Raw genomic sequence first — 24,078 nt, forward strand, 5'->3', positions numbered from 1 at the left:
TGCTCCAACCTCAGCAGCAAAGCTAAATAAGTAAAAAGACTTTCTTTTGAGCTGCATTGTTTGCCTGATATGAAAAATCCTCATTGGGTGGTTTTAGTTACGTCCTTAGCCTTGGTAAATACCCCGGTAAGCTGAATAATTATGATGTTGCCAAAGTTTGTGTTACTGCAAACAGTTTGCAGTCGGCTTACTAAATATTTTCTAAATGTTTACTAAATTTTGAAGGACAAGAACAATTTATGTCTGAAATTTCACGTATAAGCAGTTTGCCATGATAATGGGACATGCGAGGCATTTACACACATGACCTGTAGGCTGGAACCAGCCCGTGAAAGAATCTGAGCTGGGCTACAGGATGGCTTTGCAAGATTAAGAAACAAAACAGGAGGAGCATAATCATTTTTACTTTTGACTATATTGTGCAGCAGATAGCCTTGGATTGCAAGTCAACAATCGATCATATCGTCCAAAATGATCAATTTCACCCAAGCCTTACATCTGATTCACAGATTTCTTACTGCTAAAAGCAATATCCATGCCCTGCAAAACCACAAAACGTAAGATAATAAGCCAGCAAACTTGAGTACTTTGCTTTCTTTGCAGAATTGAACTCTGCTTCTTTACAGTAACAGAAAGTTTATTGTTTTTAGTTTTGTTTGGACGATATGTGGCCTAAAACTTTAAATGACTGACAGCCATATTTTAAATGATTATTTAATCTTTATGTATGCAAAATGTTTTCTACTTTACCTTCAGGTCTTTGAAGAAGTTTGGATTCTGAGCTGCTATATTTTTCTTCTTGGACATTTTTCTATACTGAGTGATTTTCTTTAGTTCATTCTTCAGGACTGAAGAAAAGAAACACACACACACACACACACGTCTTGGTTACCGTCCATGATATTTGAGCACCGAAGTAAATAGCTGCTTTAAATCAGGTGCTGTCTCCTGTGTGATCTCGTGGAGTGCAGTATTTGTGGCTTGTGGCAAGTTTTTGTAAGTCATCATATAGACAATATATTGGATTGAGACCTTACACTCCCTAGACAATGAGATCATGGCGTTTCAACAAAGTATACTGAAGCTACAATCACAGAAGATGGAGTAAATGTTACGATCACACTTCCTCACAAATAACTTTGTTGGCACAAAAAAGGAGGGTCAGTATTACAGCAATCTCAGCAAATTTAACAGTCTTTGGACACAGTAGTAAAATGTGACACAGTAGTAAAATGTGATCTACTCACCATCTACTTCTGCGGTCAAGCCTTTGATGGAAGCTATCCAAGAAAGGGGGCAGCGAAACACAGAGAAAATACACGTTTCATTTAACAGACCTCAACTAAAAAGTGCCACGCAGATTTCTTTCAGGTTTGATCAAATCTTGTCTAGCAAATACCTCCAGGGACAGTTTCAAATTCTGCCAACTCCTGGGGAAAAGTGGCCAAGCACGGTTCATGCAACATAATCTGCTCCACAAGGGCATGAAGCAAGGTGAACTTCTTGTCTGTCCCACGGAGCTGGACGAGCTAGGGAAGGAGAAAACACAAATTGAGAAAGGGAAGAACAGAGCTGTGTCCCCTTGCCATGCAACATACTGATTCCAACATAAAGGACAACATGTACGTATGTTCTTTATATCCATGCCTGTGTGTGCTGATGCAAACACGCAGCTTTGTTACTCTAGGTCCAATGAAGAATTGGAGGATAATGCATAAAGTGTGTTTACACCCATGGGAGGTTTGTGTGTGTGTGTGAATTTACAGTCATTTCCCAAGGACACTTCTGGCTGTTTTAACATGTCTCTATACATACATTTGATCCACTTTTATCTGAAACTGTTTCAAGGTTATAATAATACACGACTGCAAGGAACAAAAATAAATAAATAAAAAGCTTTTTCAGCCATTTGTTCAACAAAAATGTCAATACATGTAATATTCTTCTGTGGAAAAGTAGGTGCCCCTTTGGCCTCAGAAGGAGAGCATTAACAGAAATAACTTCTTGTGAGCAATTTGCAGGTTTGTTCACCAGCCTTTGTTATCTAATTCTGAAATTTCTGACGACTCCTCCATGCTGACTTTATTCTGTTGCATGATGTTTGAGATGTTTTATCTTGCATGTACTGGGTGTTTCAAATTCCCCCACAACTTTTCAGTGGATTTCAGATCTGGGCTTTTTTTTCTAAGCAATTACACAACCCTCAGTTTCTTCTTTTTGAACCATTCCTAGGTGGATTTATTAGTGTGTTTTTGATCTCTTAAATTCTTGTTAAAAGCTCCACTTTGACTCTTGGACAGATGGCCTCAGATTATCCTTTGATATGATGCAGAGTTGTATCAATAACTGCAAGCTGCCCAGTCACGGACACAGTGAAATAACCCCAGTACGTAGTGTTTCCACCACCATCACTCACACTTGGTGTGATATTTCTGTGAGAACCTGTGTTTATTCTGCCCAAAGCATGTCTGCAATCCTATCTTTTATTTGTCTGTCCAGATCACATTATTCCAAAAGGCCCAGGGCCAGATGTATAAAACACTGTGTTGATTCAGGGTTAAAAAGTAGCACAAAGGCAGACACATGTATATTACAATATCTCTGTCTGATTTATAAAGCCGTGCAAATTCAATAATAGCAAGCATGCAGACAAGCCTATTTTACACTTTAACCATGGATATATGTAGACACTACGTCATCCATTGGATATAAAAACACCCATTTTTAGAATGTTGTAAAGTAAACAAAGGATTTAGAGCAAATGTGAAAAGGAAGGAAGGAAATATGTTTGCAGGTCTTGGAAATACGACTAACATCTTTATAAGCTTGGAGCAACAGTAACACACCAGCAACACCAGAGCAGCATTTCTTGCATGTGACAATCAAGCAGAGCTATTTATAGCACCAACATTCAAATTAATATTGCAAGCCCTAATAAAATTTGGAACACAGCTGGTTAAAGTTGGCTACTTTGTGGTTACAGTGGCAGGCTGTGTATCTGTAAAGAGAAAACTACAACTACAAAGTTTAATTCTGCCTGTCAACCTTATTTCTTATTTTCACTTCACGATATCAGTCTTGCTCCCCCCAAAAATTGTGTGGCTAAAATATCCGTGTGGTGTCCATATTTTCACAAAATATTATTCCTTTATTCCTGTTTGTGTTTATTCATCCGATTGCAGGTCTTTGCCAAACTGTAGCTTCACTTTTTTTTTCCAGGCACATCTCCATTGTAAGTCAAAGTTGTGCATTCTCTAGGATATAGGGATTTGTAATAGAACATATGTACTCAGATGCCTGAATTAATTATATAAAATCTTTTACCCTGGTGTAACGATGCCATTTCAAACTCTGTTATGAAATACTTGTTTTAACAGGTTGTCACTTCTGTTTATGGGAATTATTTTGAATGGAGTTTAATAGTAGTAGTATGAATGAGGCTTACTAGCTATCTGTGACTACTTTGAAATTGTGCTGTTGGTATGAAATGGTAATGATGACTCTCGGATTTAAGCTACGCTACATTTGATGGTGCCGCATAATTGAAATTCAAGAACGACCTCTCTTATCCTGTGAAAGCAGCTCCCAATGATTTTTTTTCTATTTAGGTTATGTTGTTTACCAATTTAAGGCCAAGGCCAGCCTTTGAGGACTGCGTATACAAGACATGCACAAAGTATTGATGCTCACAAGTAAAAGAAAAAAGAACCAAAAAAAGATCTGAGATAACCTCGATGCATTTTTCTTGGAGGCAGTCAGCCATTAATTTGAAGAGAGTCTGTCTGAAACAGCAACAGTTTACTTTTCTCAATTAGACCTGGAAACACCTCTGAGGCAACACAAGGCCTCGGCTTCATTAAATGGAGCAGAGGACGTTTTACTTCTGTGCCAAGAGCATTGCCCCTTAAACATTCCCAGCAGAGAGACATAAACACAAAAGAGTGATTCAAACTAAATTTAAAAAAACACAAAGACAGTGTCGCAAACCCTAGACAAAAGCTGTGCATTGATCGGTTTAATCAACCTTAGAGGAATCATTTTGGAAAACAAACTTATTTGCTGTCTTTCCCGTGTTAGATGAAAAGATTGATGCCTTTCGCTAATCCGTCTGTTTATAGTTTAAAGCCACAGACAGTGCATATAGGATACAGGAACCAACATGGCACATGCTGGCTTGGAAAGTATTGCTTTAAAGCCTTGAGTGCTGCATTTTGGTTGTTGTCACTTTAGTTTTTATGAACCAAATGTAACTCTTTTTGAAGATAGTGTCAGGTGATTAGCCTATGCTAGTGCTCAAAAGCATGGTTTGCAAATGTATTCACTGTGATCCCATTGAAGTGGGATGCTAAAAATGAAAAGTGATAAACAGGCTTAAAACAGAACATACTTACCATTTGCCTTTTATATACTGTCCACTACCAGCCGACAGCTGGTACACTAGTCTGACATGATGAATCATATTTCTAACCATCAAGTAAATAATTACGTTTTGGAGGCAGGTTTGGGCAAAGCTAGTAAGGCTGTTTCTACCATTTGATAAGGCCTCGGTCACGCAGGTCTAGACACTGGTCAGCAACCCCCCTGGCAATTTTTAGTTGCTGGGGAAAAGTATTCCCCAGCTGGTTGGCAAATAGTTGGAGAGTGTTTGCATACAAGCCATCACCTTCAGTGCCCACTGCTGGGGTCCACAGCAATCTCCTAGTGACTAAACGGTTCATTAGGATATTTTTGATATATTTTTCATGTGTAAATAGACCTCTCTGCTGAATCACACTTGCTATTAATCTCTGGCTCTCTTCTACAGCATGTCCTTCATCCTGTCTTCTTTCTCTCACCCTCACTGGTCCCAGCAGATGGCCGCCCCTCCCTGAGCCTGGTTCTGCTGAAGGTTTATTCCTGTTAAAAGGGAGTTTTTCCTTCCCACTGTCGCCAAAGTGCTTGCTCATAGGGGGTCATGTGATTGTTGGGGGGTTTTTTTTCTCTGTATGTATTATTGTAGGGTCTACCTTACAATATAAAGCGCCTTGTTGTCGTTGTGACTGTTGTTGTGATTTGGCGCTATATAAATAAAATTGAAGTGAATTGAATTTTGATGCAGTGCCATACACTTCTTTGCAATCAATTTCACACTAGGAACTCCCAACAATCTTCAGCAACCACCTACCAAATAGTCAAGGAATACTGTACACAGTTTCCCCCAATGATCAGCGGTTACCGGATTGTCACCGGCCAGTGACAGTTTAGGCCTGTGTGACTGAGGCCTGAGCTAACCAGCTCCTGCCATCTATTTACCAGATACATGTGATATCCAGTAAATTGTAGTTTTGATATTCTCATTTGAGTCTCTACATTTTTTTCAAGCCTTTTCATCCTGCTCTACTTCTTTTCATTTCTAAGACACTGAGCCACTAAAGGCGATATTTTGTGCAAAGTTTCATTCCTCCTGCGAAGCCATTCATCGACACAGTCACACAACTGTTAGAGTGAATATGTTCAAAGACCTGAGTAATCCAGAGCGACTGAGAGAAAAACTGAAAGATGCACAGAAGCCCTGCTGTGTATGTCAATGAGTAGTCTTATTAGCTCTGTGCTGCAACTCAATCAAAGGTCAGGCAACAGTGGTGGACTCGTACTTTAGTTAAGGAGGAGAGACGGAATCCCTTGGCCTTTTCCTTCCCGGCATTCTCATTGAGGTAATTGCCAATGGCGAGGAGGTACTCCAGCACGGAAACAAATGACCTGCAGTAGTACAGCTGCATGCACATTCTGATCTTCTGGTTAATCAGCTGGAAGACAAACACAAGGGCACAGAGCAAAGTCATTTGTTCTGAAATCCACCCATATACAGGCTCTCACATTCATTTTGCCACACAACAATAATGCAAAGTGGAATAAGGCCGAAGCTTGTTTAGAGGCTCTCTGTACTGACAAAGAGTCGAAAAAAACAACTCCAGGCTTTACAATTTTATACTCTAAACATAAACAGCCATCTCACTACACCTCATTTGACCTCATAAAATGAATAATCAGGACCTGGTTGTTTGGCAAGATTATTATTTGGTATGCAATTGTGTCAAGTACAAATATCCCCCTAGAATATCACACAATTTCTGTGTCTAACTATCTCTAAACAGATCCCGTTGAATATGCATATGCATTCATATTGAGAAAAAATTAAAGTGGAATTTAAGGTTTTGCCAGTGATGTATTAGAGGGAAAAAAGGAGCTGATGCTTTGGGAATTATAGTCCTTGACAAAGAGTTAGCTTCTCTAAATAAGCCCGTGCCAGCCAACAACATCCCCCACCATATGCTCCTGTTTTAAGAATAACTTCCCAAAATCTACCAGTGGGACAACCTCAGTTACAAGAGAAAAGAACGCAGAAAGCAGATATCCAGATATCCAGATATCCAGATACAGAACACATTATATAAACCTTCTTTGCACAGGACCATCTGTAACATGGAAAACTATTGTAGCTCCATGGCATAAAGACCAACTCATAGTGCACTGTAACCTGTTTTAAGAAGATTCTCTGATTTGATATACACTATTTATATTTACTATATTATTAACGTCAGTTAAAGATCTGAGATATTGATCTGGTTGGTTACGTAGCAGAGGGTACATCAATCCATTCAAATGGGACAAGCTTTGCTGTATCTCCTAGCACAGTGTCAAGAACATTAAGGAGCTGGAAAAAGGTTGTAGAAGGCCCTTAACCCATCAGAAGGACCTGTATATGCCCCTTTGTGCAAGGAGGAACAGGTTGAGCACTGCCAGAGCCTTACAAAATGACCTCCAGAAGGCCGGTGTTGTCTCTGACCAAACAATCAGAAACAGGCTTCATGGGGGTGGCCTGAGAGCCCAGCGTCTTCTTGTGAGCCCTGTGCTCAATGCCCGGATCTGTAGAGGCCAGATGCCTTTTGCCATAGAATTTCAGAATTGTAGAATTGACAGGTCCACATCTGGCACAATGTGGCAGACATGAAAGGGTGCGGAGAAGCTGTGGAGAATGCTATGCTGCTTGTAATATCATTCAGCAAGTCTGGTTTGGTGGTGGGTTGGTGATGGTCAGGGAAGGCATATCTACAGAGGGACACACGGACGGTTCAACTTAAGCCGCCAGGTTTCTGATCAGAGTGATGCCCCGGTCAAGGTCTAAGAGGAGATGCCCCAGAACATCATCCATCGTCTCATTAGAAGTATGTCTGAATGTTGTCAGACAAGCGTGAGGGCCGTACAAAATACTGAATATTATTGTGAGCTGCTGCAAAGAAATTTCAGCAAAACGGACAAGCCTGCCCATCCTTTTCTAACACATTACCCAGTTCATACCATACTAGATATCCAGTATGGTATTTTTTCCATTGAGATTTGATGTGTTTTCAATGTGTTACTTTAATTTTTTTGAGCAGTTTGATGTTCTAATCACTTTAAAGCCAGAAAAAAATATTTTTTTTAAAAAACATAGCCATGATATCACTGACAGAAGTGTTCATGAAAGTTGACATAAGAGTTGTTTACTTTTCCAAAGGAAAAAAACTATTGTTTTCTCATGTATTGTTTTCTTCTTTCTCTACAATTTTTGATCAAATAATGTAGCAAACAGCAGTGAGTGGAGGCTAGCCCCGCTGCATACTGTCTCCTTCATTGTGTGGGAGGTGGATGCTTCCCATTGAAAAGCTAAGGGAAGCAGCTGTGTGCTGTTATCTATTGGAGGTGGGGAAGTTAACTTCAAGTGCATTTTCCAAATCAACAACTTCTCATCCTTGAAAAGTAATGTAAAACCAGAAAATACAGTTTGAAAATAAAATTACTACAGCATAAGTCTCACATTTACAGTATCCTCATAAGTTGCTAGACATTTACACTTTTTTAACCCTGTACATCACCACAAGGGATTTTAAATCAAGCAATCGAGATGTGATGTGCAAAGTGCAGACTTTCAACTTTAATTCGAGAAGTTTAACAAAAACATTGCATCACTTCACATTGAATCACAACCCTTTTTATTCATAGTCTCCTATTTTCAGTGGCTCAAAGATAATTAGACAAATGAAAGTAATTTTAAATATATATATATATATATTTTTTTTTTTTTAAATAAATTGATTAAAATCCTTTGCAGTTAATCACTGCCTGAAGTGACATTACCAAAAGCAGTGTCTCTTGAGATACTCACTCCAGCTACCTTAAGTTGCTGCTTGCTTGTGGGTCTCTCTACTTTCAGTTTTGTATTTAATAATTGTAAAGCATGCTCTATTGGGTTAAGATCAGGTGAATAACTTAGTCATCCAAGAATATTCCCTTTCTTTTCCTTGAGCAACTCTTGAGTTGCTTTTGTAGCACGGTTTGGGTCATTATCCATTTGCATTGTGAAGTGCTATCCACTCTTATTACAGCCCAGTACATCCTGTTACTTCTAGCAGCAGTCTCACCATCATTAAACACTAGTAGCCTGGTTTCCCTCATAGTCTTACATACCCATGCTGTTAACATTGCCTCTTCCATGTTTGACAGATAATGTGATGTACTTCATATCATCATCTGTTTCTTTCTTCTTATCATACTGATACAATTTATTAATCTTGTTTCACTTTTCCAAAGACTTTTTTCCCCAACCAAGCAGGCTCTTTAACATGTTTTCTGTCTAATCTGGCCTTTCTGTTCTTGAGTAGGGATGGAAACTGATAAGAATTTAGCCATTCCGATTCCATTATCGATATCACTTATCGATTCGATTACCAATTTAAAATCTCTTATCGATTGTCATTGGGTTCTCATTGAGAGTCACCACCATCGCTAAGCAGCAATAAAGAAATTACATTCATGCAGATTAATTGCACGCTGTGGGTCAAATGTTTGTGCGTGTTTGTTCAGGTATTTCCCCTTTTTGCTGTTATCACTGTTGGAGATGCTACTCAAAAAAGTTATTATTACACATATTACCTGAACACTTCCCTTAAAAGTAAAGCAGTACATAACTTAATTTCTCCTGCAAAAGGTAATTTGTTATATTTCTTGTTACATTGCTTTCATGTTACTCTGTAATATCTGAAACACACTGCTTCATAATCACCATTTAACAATATAAACCTGAGGTTATGAAAATGTTAGACTTTGTATAAAAATGGCTTTAATTCCTAAACAGTTAATGCAGTGCTTTTGTTAAACCCCTTGAATTAAAGCTGCAAGCCTGCACTTCAGTCACATCTTGATTGTTTGATTTAAAATGCACTGTATTGGTGCACAGAAGAAAAACTACAGAAACTATGTAAATGTCCAAAACTTTATAGACCTAACTGTGTGCGGCTTGTCCAGATACGTTTTCTAATATATGTTCTTTATTTCATTTGGATGCTGCAAGCTATAATAGGCTCACTGCTGGCTCCAAAAGCAAGGAGGCCAAGAACACCCACTGGTAATTGAAAACCGCAGTTACAAAGAGAAGACAATTAGCCCAACCTGAACTCAAAGAAGAAAAACAGAGCCGAGCCTCCCAGATTGTCTCTGTTTTCTGAGGAGAAAAGATGACTTATTATACTTTTCTGTGCTTTTTTATTTACCATTGTTACAATGGTGAATGTCCACGTTAAACCTGAGTTTCATATAATTGGATCAATGTATTTACAACTAATCCCTTTGAACCAATGCTCCAGGAGATGTATGCTGTTAAAAAGGGGTATGCCAAATAAGGCTATGGCAGGCACAGAAGCCCCGCCCACCTACTAAAGAAACCTGGCTTAAAGGGACAGTAGCCTTAAAGTGGGAACTAGAGTGGTCTGAAGAGCTTTGGTATAAGATAATAAGGATTATTTTTAGTTGTCAATCATTTAAAGTCTAGTAGAATCCAACAATAAAAACATGGAGTTAAAATTAGAATAATAAGTTCCCTTTAACGGATAAAGTGAATCTGGTAAACATTTGTATATTTCTTTAATGCTAAAGTTGCTAAAGTTTCATATTCATATTTGATGTTTTGTGCATTCAGATGAAGTCTGCAAGGCTTTCTTTATTTTTGTGTTTTTTTACTACAGCAAGGCTTTCTGTCAAATTACACAAGATTGTATTGTGTCTTGTTTTAGAATAGTTCACCATTTATATATCTACTGAAAATACTACATTTGGTTTTATCATTCTGTACATCACAGCTTCAGGTGATGCCTCCCTGTCTACTGCATCAATGGCTCTGGCTCTGTGACTTTGCATTTCTTATATGTATATTTGAAATAGCTGCACACAGAGCACAGCAAATGTTTAAAGAAAAAGCTAGGGCCACAATGCAGAGTAAAAGCTGTCATCCTTGCAGTGAAACACCAACAAGCACATCACAGGTGAGAAGCATTCCCACAGTGGTGACTTTGCCATTTTCCCTCCTCAAGTCCTGTCTGTCAGGTGGCAGGTAAATCCTTCTTAATGTTAGTGCCTTAAGAAGCCTGTCGTGTTGGAGAATCCAAGGATTTGCAACTATGTTGCGACTACGAGGACCCTAATGTTTGAACACACTGTACTAGGAAGGACCTAAATCTGAAGTGCACCTTACCTTTTTGTCACAGTGTACCTGTACGCAAATACCAAAGCTTTTGATTGAATGACCTTTTTAATAACACAGTAGAAAGAAAACAATATCAGAAGCAAAAAGCCAAGAGTAAATTGAAACTTAATGAAATTGCTAATCTTTCTTGTCGAGTCATCTTGCCGGCACACAATATGTTTGTCCCTGTGTGTTAGACAAAGAAAAATTACTGTCACAGTCAATGGATTACAGTGCCATCATTCTTATCCATTGTTTCTCTTCATTCTCAGACAGTCAGCAGACAAGAGATTATGGTTGAAGCAGTGATGCTGAAAGAAACAGAAGCTTGAGAGAATCACATAAAAAAATGGCTGAGGTGCTGGGGGGCATTCTTGTCTGCCTGCAATATCTTTACACCCTGCAGTCCCCAGTGCCAATAAACAACAATGCGCGATAAGAGTGTTAACGATCAGTCTGACTAATGATGAACAGGAATCTCTGGATACTCGAACTACACAAACCAAAAGCATTTCAGGTGTTCGTGTAAGGGTTAAGAAGATACTAAAATTAATATAGATATAGATATATATATATATATATTTGAGTTGGAACTTTGTGTGACTGTGTGTTTTTTTCATTTGATTTTACCTGTATTAATTTAAAAGTGTCTGTCTTTGAAGTGGGTCTAGAAGTTTGCAGAAAGAAGAAAAAGTCATAAATCTTTCCACATCTCTTCCTTTGTGATAACTCCAAAGTGAGTTTTCATTGGGTTTTTTGATAAGGATTTTCTTTTAAACTTTGGTGGTTTTAAACCACCTGCAGAAAAATTAAACTTGATTTGATTAAGAGCCATCTTTTCTTCTCCGTCAAATGAAGAAAAGTGTCTTAAAGTGCTTCTCATGCTTTTGTGTTTTCAAGACTCTTAACATTCCAGCAAATAGAATAGAAACTACTTCACCCGCCACATAAAACCTAAAAGTCAAACTGAAGAGGGGGGAAAAGCTTTCATGTATTAATAGTATTTTGTGCACAGATGTTCTTTTCATTTATGTCTAAAGCTACGATGTATCTGGGCATTAGCATTTGCATTAGAGAATAAATTTGCATAGAGGTGTTTGATTATGTGCTGTGCAGTCTCGTGGTTTTACCCTTTTTCAGCCTGTAGAAATGGGGCAGACTTTAAACACAGCTCAACATCTAATTCGACCTTTGATTTGACTCTGCTGGTGATCGAGTGAACTCACGGGCTGCAGGTCGTTCATGCTGATCGGAAGCTCTCTCAGAGTCAACAACAGGTCGAGTTGTGTGCTCAGGTAGGCGATGTTGCACATCTGTAGCAGAGAAAAGATGTAACGGTAATGAGCTGTGGATATACAGAAGAGAGCGCAATTATCACATCATCACACAGCCTATTTCCATGTGATTATTCAGAATTATCTAAAAAGCAGAGCTGCTGGGAGATGCTGGGGGGAGATACAGTCATCGGATGGCTGAGGCTTGTTCTCAGATTCAAGATTACCGCAGGCAAAAGCAGAGAGCTGCAGGCCTGTCGACAGGCTGATTTAACTGAGAAACTGAAGGCTTGACACTTTGAAACGATTGGCTGAGCTGCCTAGTCGACCTTTGTGTCTGTGCTAACCTCTAATAAATCATTCTTCATTGTCAGACTGGCTCGCTGATGCTCAGGTACCATCTCCCAAAAGGCAAAGGGCACCTAGTCTGACGGACAGTTACGGATAGGTATCAGGATTAGTGTTAGAAATCTATACCATGTAATAATTTCCCCTGTTGTGGAGGATGACACATCCTTCTGTGTCAGTCTAATACCGCTAAAAGGACATCACCCTGGGCTAAAAACTAAAAGTGTTTGCTTATTTGTCACTGTCAGATTTTCAGGTATTTTGACAACATTTTCTATAATGCACAAGATGAAATTTTCATCTTCACCAAATCTGATTATAAAAACGAAAACATTGCAACTTTTCTACTGCGAGACAGCACACTTTCGCTTTGTGAAAAATAGCCAGCTTTCATACATACACCGGATAAAACCTCCTATACATTGTAGCGCGAGACAGACTGCTATATACAAGAGTATGACAACACAGACAGCATGAGTAGGATTTGATTTATTTTAAGAAAAATACCTACGCTTCATCCCTAATATATTTTACCTCAATGGAAAATATGCTTCGAGGATGCCACTCTTATGTCCACAAGCATCCTGAGAGGGAAGTGATTACTCAGAGCTGTAAGGCAGATAACCAGACCATTTCCAACTGTCAACAGCAAAGACAAGACTCTGCTGATTTGCAAGCTGCTCTGTAAAGCTGTATTTACAGCACGGAAATGTTTGCTGGGCACTTAAACTGTATACTATACACTGTAAACAGACTTTTAATTCACTTTATTATACAGTGCACCTACTCTATATTTAATCAATCAATCAATCAATCTTTATTTATAAAGCACTTTTCATACAAAAAACAATGTAGCACAAAGTGCTTTACATAGTTAAAAACAGCCCACCCCACCCTCCAACTCACTCCCCACACTCTCATTAACATAAAATGAGAGTGACATAAAACATTTACAACAAAAAGAGAGTGGACAAGGCACTGTTTGCCATCTAACTACTGTATATATAGGGACTAAAAGAAGACTGATTGTACAACTTTATTAATTCACTAGATGTACTAGAAGAAGCCATTGGGAGCCATCTGTACAATTATTTGAAGATATATTTAAATGACCTTTAATTTAAATGGTCAATTAAATATAAAAATGTCACAAAATCCAAATCTGATAAAAAAAGACTTCAAAGCTTTGATGTCTTTGCCCCAAAATAAGATTTTAAAAGGCATTTTTTTCCCATTAATGTTTTTCTACCTCCATCTTTGCTGTTTCCAAATTCTCCATAGATTTTAGGTTCCCTGTCTCTCTGATGTTGTTTCTGGCCTCATTTTACTTAGTAGGATGACAATTGAGACTTTCATAATGTTTGCTTAAAACGTTGCAGCTGTGGGTACATCTAAACAGTGGATAGAAGGTGTAAACTAACTGAATCCTAGAAAAGGTGTAAGGATTGTAAAAGATGTTGTGCTTCTTGGCTCTGTTGTTCTACCAGATGTTGGGTGTTGGAAAAAAGCAGTTTTGTTAAATGAAACTGCACAAGTTTCTAGGCACGTTTGTCATCATATCCAACACAGAAGCTTAACCGTCTAATGCTCTTTGTATCATATTTGATACATGAGTTTGTGAGACCTCTATCTCATCAACATGATCAATGCTTGCCATAATTTCAAAATGCTACGGACAAAACTCTTTTTTTAAATATATGATACAGAACATGATATAGCAAAAAAAAGGATTTTGTTGTAAGGGTTAATAAACATGTCAGTTCCAAAACATCTGAATTTTCTGGCTATTTTTTGATGGGTTGGGTCTTACCAGGTTAAGAGATGCTGAAGTCATGTGACCACAGTGTAGTTTGTTTATATTCTGTCACGGGCTGGATCTGTGACCCAGCATTTTATCTTCATTTTGGTATTTGTTGAGTTATATTATTATTATTATTAAACATGTATTTAGTTCTTGTTGTTGCTGTTATTAGTTTGGATTTTAGTCTTCTTGTATTTTGATATTACTTTATGTTAAGTTCATCTAGTTATTCCTAAAGCTCATAGTTGCTCAGTGTTTGTTTTGTTTACCTAGATCCTTTCGCGTCGTCACCCCTTATGTTCCAGTCCCCCTTGTTGGTTCATGTTGTCAAGTTAGTATTATGTCTCCGTCCTTCATGTTTCCTGTTTTATTTTGAAAGAGTCTGGTAATGTATTTAGTTTCACTTCCCGTCCCCTCATTAGGTTCATGTGTGTCAGCTGTTTCCCCTCATGTGTTTCCACTTCCCTAATCATCCACGTGGGTCTTTAGTCTCTCTGTTTCATTCAGTCTGTGTTGAATTGTCTGTTTCCTCCCACCACGTTACCTCAAGTTCCATGTATGTCATGGTTCTGCTCAGGTTGTGTTCATGTTTCATGTACTTGTTGTTCATAGTTTTTTCGCACATTCCTGGGTTGAATCATGTTCATGTGTATCACCATAGTTATCACAGTTCAGTCACGATTATCATAGTTTAATTTTCCCAGGATAGTTTTTAGGTTAGTTTACGCCCTGTTGCCTTTGCTTTATTTTGTATTCATGTTTTATCAGCCAAAATAAATGGCTCGCCTTTTGTTTAAGTTTAGTGTGTCTTCTCATCTGTGTCCGCACCCGGGTCCTCCACACACACCCCACACAGTCTGCCCCGCAAACCGTGACATACCCCTAATATTAATGTTTTAATGGTGTAGTGGTTAACGCATCAAGGGTTTGAGATTGGAAAGAGAAACAAGCTCAGCTTCATAAGCTGGCTTACTTCTTGTGCCAGTCCCAAAGCGGAATAAATGTGAAGATAGTATCAAGAAGGGTATAAACTCAAACTGCAGATCCATCCACTGTGGCAACAACTTAATAAATAAGGAAGCAACCAAAAGTACCTTATTTACATTTGATAAAGTTTCATCAAAAACAGTTTTTCTCCCACGGAACTTTTTATTTTGCCGTTAACACAAGAGCTCATTTGTTATTTATTAAAAAAAATAATCGAATTTATCATTTTATCAAGGTGATTCCAACTTCCAGGTTACTGTACAAAAATACGTCATCTCTGCGGCAGCCTATTTCTGCTGTTTAAAGCACCATTAGGAAATGTCAGTTAAGGGAAACGACAGAGGTCAATACATGTTTGGGAACAATGACTGCAAAGGAGCTGTGGAAGAGTCATGCTGGCACAGTAGTGCTAATGCCCTCTTTTCACAGTGCAGCACTGATGAACAAACTGCTTGTGTATGAAAGAGTTTTCAGTGGGAAATCTTACACACACACTAATCACAAAAGTCAATGCCTGAAGAAAAAGTGATGTTAGAATTGAGTTAGTTACTGGGGGGTTTGTATTGGGTTGCTTTTTTGTTTTTTGGGGGGATTGGCCACAATCGTTATGTTTGTAGAAAAATGAAACTAAACAGTTTCTGATGGGGAGAAATGTCAGCTGTTAAACACTGGGTAGAAAATTCTGCTTCAAGCAGCCTGTAGCACACGAAGTAATGCAGGGATAAAGAAAAGAATGGATTTCACTAAATACCAGTGCATTCTGAATGCAGTTGTCCTGCAGTCACTCAAGACACTGCATACTTCAAAATCCAACATACTGTTGAGCTATTCAAGAAAGGTAAGAGGAATTCCTAATTCAGTACAGAAGGACTGGCTTCAAAAGGTGCCTGTTTTATGCACCAAAATTACTGATCTGAAGTTTCTCAGATAAAATAACAGCAGTGCAAAGAGTATTCCATTTTAATGTCTGCTTGCTGCAGGGCTTGAGTTTTCTTTTCACTTCAGAAATCAACAAATTGAGCAAATTAGCTCAGGGGTTCCCAAACTGTTGCTTCCAGCTGTATCCAATAAGTAGTTTTATTGATACTCCGTAAACAGAGAATAATTAAACAGTTGCTTGAAGGTTCCAACATAATGTTCAGTTTCAAAATACAATAAAGCACCAGAAGACCACACATGTTGTAAAGTGTGTACAAGGTGTGGTGCAAAAGCATAAATACTGACTATCACATGTCTTGCATAGAAAACATATTCAAATTGTGTTAGGATGGCACGGTACTTTAGATTGGTTTGGCTCACAGAAAGAAGGTGCTGGGGCCTTTCTGTGTGGCGTTTGCATGTTCTCCCTGTGTCTGGGTGGGTTCTCTATGGGTACTCTGGCCTTAGGTTAGGTTCACCTGTGATTCTGAATTGGCTAAAGGTGTGAATGCAAGAGCGAATGGTAGCTTTTCTCTCTGTGTGAACCCTGCCACAGTCTTTTGGCCTATCTAGAGTGTACCCTGTGCCCCTGTGGGATAAGCTCCACCTTCCCCATGACTCTGTATTGGATAAGCGTAAGAGATTGGATGGATGGATGGATGGATGGATGGATTTATGGGGTGGATGTCTGGAATGAATAAACCCCGCAGAACATTAGTTAATGGTATTTTAGTTTGAATACCTGTTAGTTGACAATAATAAATAAAACTGATTTTGTTGTTTATTTAGTAGAATCCAGCCTGTCTGCATGGAGGTTTGAGCCTTCAGAGCCTTCAGAAGTACATGAGGCTTACGAAGGTGTTGCCACTCAACCCAGGCTTGCATACGAAATCCCATTTTAAAAAAAACACACTGTCAAATATTCCTGTGTGGCAGTGTGGGCTGCTCTGGCTGTTCATCTGCTAACCCTGCTGCAACCTCGAGCCACCATATCACTGCCAACCTTGCTGGAAAGTGATAACCAGATGATGCCTGCCATGACAGCCGTGGTGTGTGACTGAGAAGGCAGGTGACTCAACAAGTTCTCGTGAGCAAAGTGCTAAATGAGCATGCATTGGATGCTGCTTTAATCGTGAGATCTGAAATTTGCTATTTAAATTCTTGTAATTGTAATTCTGGTAGGGTAGAATTCGTGCAGTGGTTAGTTAACTGTTATGTTATGCAGGAATGTTCTGGTTTTCATCCTGCTGCCCTTTTTTGTTTACAGTTTGCACGTTCTTCCGCCCGCGTGGGCGCAGTATAAAGACATTCACTGGTTTTGCGGTGATTTTAAAATCGCTGTAGGTGTAAATCTGAGTGTGAATGGTTTTCTTTCTGTCTGATTTGGTCTGTGATGAACTGGTTACCCAGTAACCAGCTGGGATAGCCAACAGCCTCCTGTATCATTCTCTAAATCAGTGCTTTAGACTATCCTAGTTCAAACTGGGTTAAACAAAAGTCGTGTTTTTCTTTGCATTTCTTTGGGAAGTGAAAAGACAAACTGCAGTAAGTTTAAAAAAAAAAAACAGCATAACCAATCCTTCTTTTTGTAACTGTAGTATGGCTGGTATTCCTACACAGAATATAAAGAACAGAGTCATCAGGTGCTGCCTGTCACGGTTGACAAGAGCACTGCTAAGGTACAGGGTACCAAGAGCATGTCTCCCAGCATGGCGGGGTCACATTAAGGTAAAGTTCACAGTAAAGGGGAGAAGGCTCAGTGAGAAATGACACTCCCACCTTCAACTTTAATGCTCAATTTCAGTGTGCTCCACAGCATGTTTCTGTGTGTGTGTGCAATAGCATTCCCTACTTGGAGGGATTGCATGCACAGAAAAACACTACAGTTTTTTCAGTGATACTTCTGAACGTTGGTACTGATGTGGTCACTGATCAGGTACTTGCTTTACTATTTCCCAACCTTGTACTACTTGAGAAGTGGACAGGATGGTAACAAAAAGTGGTGCTGGTACACCTAGCGAGTAAAGCATAAGGTATTGGTTAATTGGCATATTGGCTATTTTGTGATCTATTAGTATTAGCCACAAAGACTAATAAATTTTTAAAAGTAAAGTAAAGATGAGAGAAACATCCTTCAGATAGCAAATGTGAGAAAAATCTTTTTATGTCTCATTTGTTAATATATTGGAATATCCATTCATCCTCTTCTCCTTGTCAGGGTCGTAAGTAGGCTGGAGCATATTCCAGCTATCTTAGGGCGAGAGGCAGGGTACGCCCTGGACAGGTTGCCAGTCTTTCGCAGGGCTAACAGACATAGACAGAAAACCATTCTGGTAACCAGAGTTACCAGTTAACCTAACCCCACTAACTACATGTGTTTTGGATTGTTAGAGGAAACAAACACGAGCAGACCTGAACTCAGGACCTTCTTGCTGTGAGGCAATAGTGCTAACCATCATGCCACTATATTGGAATATCATGTTTCTAAATGACCAATTATTGGTTCCCAATTCCTAAAGTAATAAATTATAATTAGCTCAATGAAGTGGAAACTTGAAAAAAATAAACTGTTCTAAACTATATTCTATTTTCAACTGTATTCCTGTTTTTGATGCAGTTGTTTGTTATCTATTTCCATTCCCTGTGAGTGGAAATTCAGTTTTAGCCATTTAACCAAAGGCAAAAGAAAATCAAGAAATCCGAAATGTGTGGTTGAAACGTTGCAGCATTAGAGCAGAAAACAGAGAAAGAAATGATCCACATGTGCGAGTGTGTGTGTGTGTGAGGATTTCTACAAAGCAATGAAACAGGCTGCGCCTCAAAAGCAGTTTGATGACTGCAGTCTCCCCTGCCACCGAGAATGAAGAAGGCCGTCAATGAAGCACAAGCCCGTGTTTCTCATTAAATTTTAAGTGCAACTTATAAAATAAGAGTGCATTTGGTGCAGCCACAATGTCACGCTTAGTGTCAATGCAGGATGTCAAAAAAACTGGTTTGTAATGAATTTAGTGGTAACATTTGTACAATTTAAAATGCAGTGTGTGTATTGATCAGCTACAAGTTAGAAGTTTATTTTATTGAACACTGATGTTTTAGGCCTGCATCTTATTGTAACCATTCCTATTGTTTTATGTTAGCGAGCTTGTATGTTATGAGCGTGTATACCTAATTTTTAATTGCATATGAAGATGATACATGTAACTAAAAATTGTACCTCCATCATGTACTGGTCCACAATATGCAGTTCAGCTACAGGTCCTTTGTAGGATTTGTACCTTTCCACATCTTCCATGGTGGGGACATACCTTAAACATAAAACAATAAATAAATAAGAAGAAAATGTTTGCTGTTCTTTTTACATACAGATGCTATTTACCTGTTAAAATAACCAATCAGATGGTTTCACAATGAACATTTCTTGCCAAACAACAGTTTTAAACATTTTTTGAGTATATCATTGTCCTGCTATTTCCCCCCTTTCTCCTCTGAGGCTTAGTTCTGAAAAGGTGATTTCATACTCTTTTGAGCTTTAATCAATCACTTGTCTGCTCTCTGTCTGTCCGGTCTAATCAAACCACACTCACATAGTCCTGACACTTCAGATTATCCGAGTCTTTTGAGTTTAATTTGTAATCAGTAATACCTAAATATATTCGTAAAACTCGATGCTTATTTAGTCATTAATATTCATCTGGTGGATAAATACGGAGCCCGTTTAGAGGGCTGTAATAGTCTGGGTCCTTCAATTTTATGTGAATTTGCCAATCAGTCTTTTCTTTCCTACGTGGTTGGAAAATAAGTTCCAGCTGATTTGGGAGACTTGCTTCAACATCCTGTAGAAATCTGCTGCTGCTGGAAAAACAACAGTGCCAACGTGATGTCTGATTTCTTTTTTGCCTCTGGGCTTATATGCCATATGTCATATGAGATGTCTATGTTCATTTCCCTTTTTTTTCATATTTGCCTGTATGTGTGTGTCATCTGGGACGGTTAGTCTTGTTAGGCTTTTATGCCTCTCAGTTTTAATCAATTTTACACATTTTTCTCACCTACATTCATATCACGTACATTCCTTTACAAAATTTGATGTTTGATTTGTTTGCTTTTTATGTGCCTTTTGTCTTTTAGTCATAATGTGTTCAGGGGCTGAAGATAAAAGATAAGCTATGTGGTTAAATCTGACAGGCAAGTGTAATTAATGAAGATTAAGTCAATTTATTTAGTAATTTGTCATTGTCCAAGGTCAATAAATGTTCAGAAATGGACTTTTCTGGCCACCGACAGCAATCAGCAATTATATATAAACTGAACAAAGGCAGATTTTTTTTCTAAGTTGATATGGTGCTGTCAACAAATACACCCTAATATCTTCCACACGTGGAGCTACAATATGTCCACCTGATGCATATATAGTTCCCAGTGCAAGCATTAGGTAAGAGTGGTGACAGTACATCACACAAATAACAGAGTTTATAGTTTTCTAATTAAAAATGAAAAAAAAAATCATAGAACATGGAAAAAAAAACAACTTAAAATCAAGAATGAAGAAAACCTTGGCAACAATCAAAAGCAGAAATTTTCATTCCAGAACTGATATCTTTTTCTGTGCCACGGTGAATATTTTATTGCCAAGGGGGAAAAGCGCCCATCCTCAAACAGTATGCTGTATGTGGAGCTATGAATTTATTTTCTACTGGTTAACAACACTGTGTCAGCTGTACATATTTACAGTCTTTTGTTTTTATTTTGATAGAGATATTTGTTAGTATGGCCCGTGTGTGAAATTTAGAGCGACATTTGACTAAGAATAGTAGTACTGTATGAACCTGAGAATTATTTCAACTTATTAATCTTTAAAAAAGAGTAAAGAGTTGAATATGACGTGTCGCCATGTCAAAAAGGTAAAAACACATCAAGTGCAGCTATCTCTAATATCAGTCGTTGTTTAAGCATCAGAAAAAGACGCATACATTTAGACCTTTAGACTGACTTTAAAATTTTATGTTACATTTCCTTTTTTTGTCATATGTACTTCTCCCTTTTGATCTTTGTTCAGGTATGTCATCACATGTTTTCTTGCTTGGCCCCATGAAGCGATGCCATTAGACTGACTTCTAGTAGCCAAGGGAAAGGCGAGTGATTAAAAGCCAAGTAACGCTGATGGTCCTCGTGAGCTTCTATAAAGCAGCGAGACGTTGATGGGAAGAGCCATTTATTCACTTGCACTGAATTTGAACCTCTCTCTCGTCTTAAACTGGGCTTCCTACTTCTGTCATTCCTGTGAGTTGTGACCTCAAACCATAGACATTCGCCTTTTCACGAGTCAGCCTATGTGCCACCGGAGTAGCACCGGTCATCAATATTGCAGCACCTGTTGGGAGTGGTTCTTTCAAGATTGTATTCCTCAGGACGACGCCACCACGCATTAAAATATATATTATGTTTTCACAGAATATATAAAACCGTCCCCACAGTACATTAGATCAGTTTTGCCTTCCAGGAGGTCAGCACACAGAGTCACTAAGTAAACTGCAGGTAAGAATCAGGAAGCATTTTACCCACTTGCTGTGTTTTATTCCTGAGGGCATGTCAATAGTTTCCATCTCTGCAAATAACCCGAGATAAAACTTTTATTAGTGAGCTGCTCTAGTAAAAGGTTCTGGCATCTGCTCTTTAGTATTAAAACACAGTGAATACTGCTGTGTTTCTTCCTCACATGAATTGGCAGCGGTTTCCCCTGTTTCACATTGTCCTGGCAGTAACATGGACCCACATCCCCGTTGATGATTTGTTTAGTATCTAGTTTCCAAAGGCTTTACCTCTGCCAATGAAAACACACATCAACCGCCCACGGACTTGGGCACAAAAAGATGTTCACCTCTCAGCTTCAGTTGTGACACTATAAGGAGTGAATACAAATCAGCGTTTTTTTGGCACCAAGTCATACCTCCTCAGAGAGGTGATGTGCTCATCAGACAGGCCTCCATCTTTCTCATTAATGATGAACAGTTTGTCCTTCAGCTCTCCCGGTTGCACCGGAAAACTTTTGAGAAAAATGTCTAGGAGAACAATAGATTAGAAAAAGTCAACACACTCAATGGTACATGAAAGCTTTTCTCTTGACAGATAGTCCTCTTATCCTGCGATGAAATGACTCAAAAAGCATTCTGAAGACAAAGGGTCCTTTGCTTAATTACTTTCTTCCAAATGCCTAAGGGAAATGAACAAATTTGCATTCTATCAAGTCAAAGCTGATGTGATTTTTTTTTTTTATAGGAAATGCCTCTGCATAATTCAGTAGCTATGAGAAGACTTCATTATGAGCATCAGCGTTTAGACATGTATGTAATATGAACAGTGAATTCTATAAAATACACTCACTTAAGCCAGTCTGACACACGGGCTCTGATTTGGCAATTTTAATTTAATATGTTATGAGGCTAAGTAACAGAAATCCTCGACTCTGAATGCTGATCATGTTGTTTAAGACATGTTGACTGAATAGTTTGATCGTCTGTTCACACATTTGCTCTCAACGGTAGAAAAGATCAGGTGGACTGTCCCGGGCTCTGTGGGGCCGGGCGGTGCTGCTGCACTGGGCCCCGGTCTGGATGGGCCTGGGCCCCCTTTCCCTGGCGGGTCGCGGAGAATGGGGGTGCCTACTGGGGTCAGCGGGGGAGCTGGGTCACTTGCCCCTCCCTTCCTTCCCTCCCCATCTCCAGCTGCCTCCCTCTTCCCGCTCCACCACAACCACCCACACATGCAGGGCCTTGGAGTAGGGGTGTGTCACCAGGGTGCAGAGGAGGCTACCCCCCCGTCCCCTTCCGGCTGCCTCTGCCTCAATTTTATCCCACAACTTAGACATTCACATTAATCACACTCTCATTACACATACATATAGGATCTTGGGGGTGGGCACGATACACGGAATCCAAATTACCATCAGGGTGTACACCTCACCCCCAGCGTCGTTGCCCACCTCTCAATTTTAAATACACGTAGACATTGAGGGCTAGCAGGAGGGACTATGCGCTTACCTGCTGCTCTCTGGCAGGTAGCTCCATGCCCTCCTGGGTTTTAAATGCACACATGCATCAACACTACAATGAGCGGGTGGAGGGAGGTTTGGAGTCTTCTCTCACCCCCGTTCTCTGCGGCCTGCTGGAGCGGGGGGGCTAGGAGGAGTTGGCCGTCCGACTGCGGTCTGGAGTGTGGGGCCTCCCTGCTGCTGCGGAGTCGGGGCGGTACGTTGGTGGTTCTTTGTGTCTGAGGATGGGCGTCCAGGTACACACCGGCTCACTCCTTGGCAGCCGCTTATCGGGCCTGGAGCCTGGGGCTCGCTCGGGCCACTTCGGAGGTGGGGTGCCCCCGGCCTCTCGGCCTGGGGCTCAGTCACTCAGGCTCACGGACGCGTCATTGCAACCCCCCCTGGTTTCTGCGCCACGGCTGCTGAGTGACCCCTCATCTGGGACTCTCCTCAGCTCTTTCTGGGACAGTGGCGCAGCTGCCCCTCTGTTGGTCTTCCTTGGTCTCTTGTGTTCTGGGGGCCTCTGGATGTCTGGAGTTTTGATCTCCTCCATACCTGCTTCATGCCCTGGAGGACGGGTCTGTGGCCCCCCCACACCCTCTAGCAGATCATTACATGAAGGGACCTTTTAAAAACAAGCGCGTCCATGCTCACAGGTGTACACACGGGTGATCACACCCACAAACTACACCCTTTTTGGCTCCTACCTCAAAGCACACTGTGTTCTGTTGATCTTATGTGCTGCACAATAATGTTTAATATTTAGTATTTACTGTCATATTCCCATATATCATTGTGATGTTGTTTATTCTATTACTCTTGTTCTCTTCTGCTTGTTTTCTTTTTTCTTTCTCAGCAGGTGATCCAGGTGATCGATATATGCATTTTTTTTCTTTTTTTTTTCTGCCCATTCTGTTGGTTTTTGTCTTTTGCCCTTCTCCCCAGTCCCTCTTCTCAGCTGTTTCTCTTTCTCCCCTTCTTTCCCCCAGTCAAGTCTGTCCCGTATTCAGCAAGTGAAAATAAAATAAACAATAAAAGGTGAATCAAATGGACCATAACGGCAAGGCTGGGATGGTCAATTTGGTAAAGTAAATCCGTTGGGCATCTTTCTTTGCCTTTAGACAATAATTCTGATGGCAAAAGAGCCAAACGGGACAGGCAAAAAAAAAAAAAAAAAAAAAGATCG

At 39.6% G+C, this 24,078-nt stretch overlaps 1 protein-coding gene across 1 annotated transcript in view; it reads right to left on the reverse strand.

Moving 5' to 3' along the window:
* LOC113013209 (formin-like protein 13) overlaps positions 1-24,078 on the reverse strand; it is a 53,330-nt gene that overhangs the window by 15,466 nt on the left and 13,786 nt on the right. The window contains exons 9-15 of the mRNA XM_026153930.1: positions 21,813-21,924; positions 19,080-19,170; positions 11,764-11,850; positions 5,634-5,786; positions 1,400-1,529; positions 1,248-1,280; positions 751-848 (exon numbers count right to left, since the gene is read on the reverse strand). Coding sequence (XP_026009715.1) covers positions 751-848; positions 1,248-1,280; positions 1,400-1,529; positions 5,634-5,786; positions 11,764-11,850; positions 19,080-19,170; positions 21,813-21,924 — 704 coding nt within the window. The remainder of the gene's footprint in view (positions 1-750; positions 849-1,247; positions 1,281-1,399; positions 1,530-5,633; positions 5,787-11,763; positions 11,851-19,079; positions 19,171-21,812; positions 21,925-24,078) is intronic.

Source organism: Astatotilapia calliptera, chromosome 20, assembly GCF_900246225.1.
Source record: "Astatotilapia calliptera chromosome 20, fAstCal1.2, whole genome shotgun sequence".
NCBI classification, from domain to species: Eukaryota; Metazoa; Chordata; class Actinopteri; order Cichliformes; family Cichlidae; genus Astatotilapia; species Astatotilapia calliptera.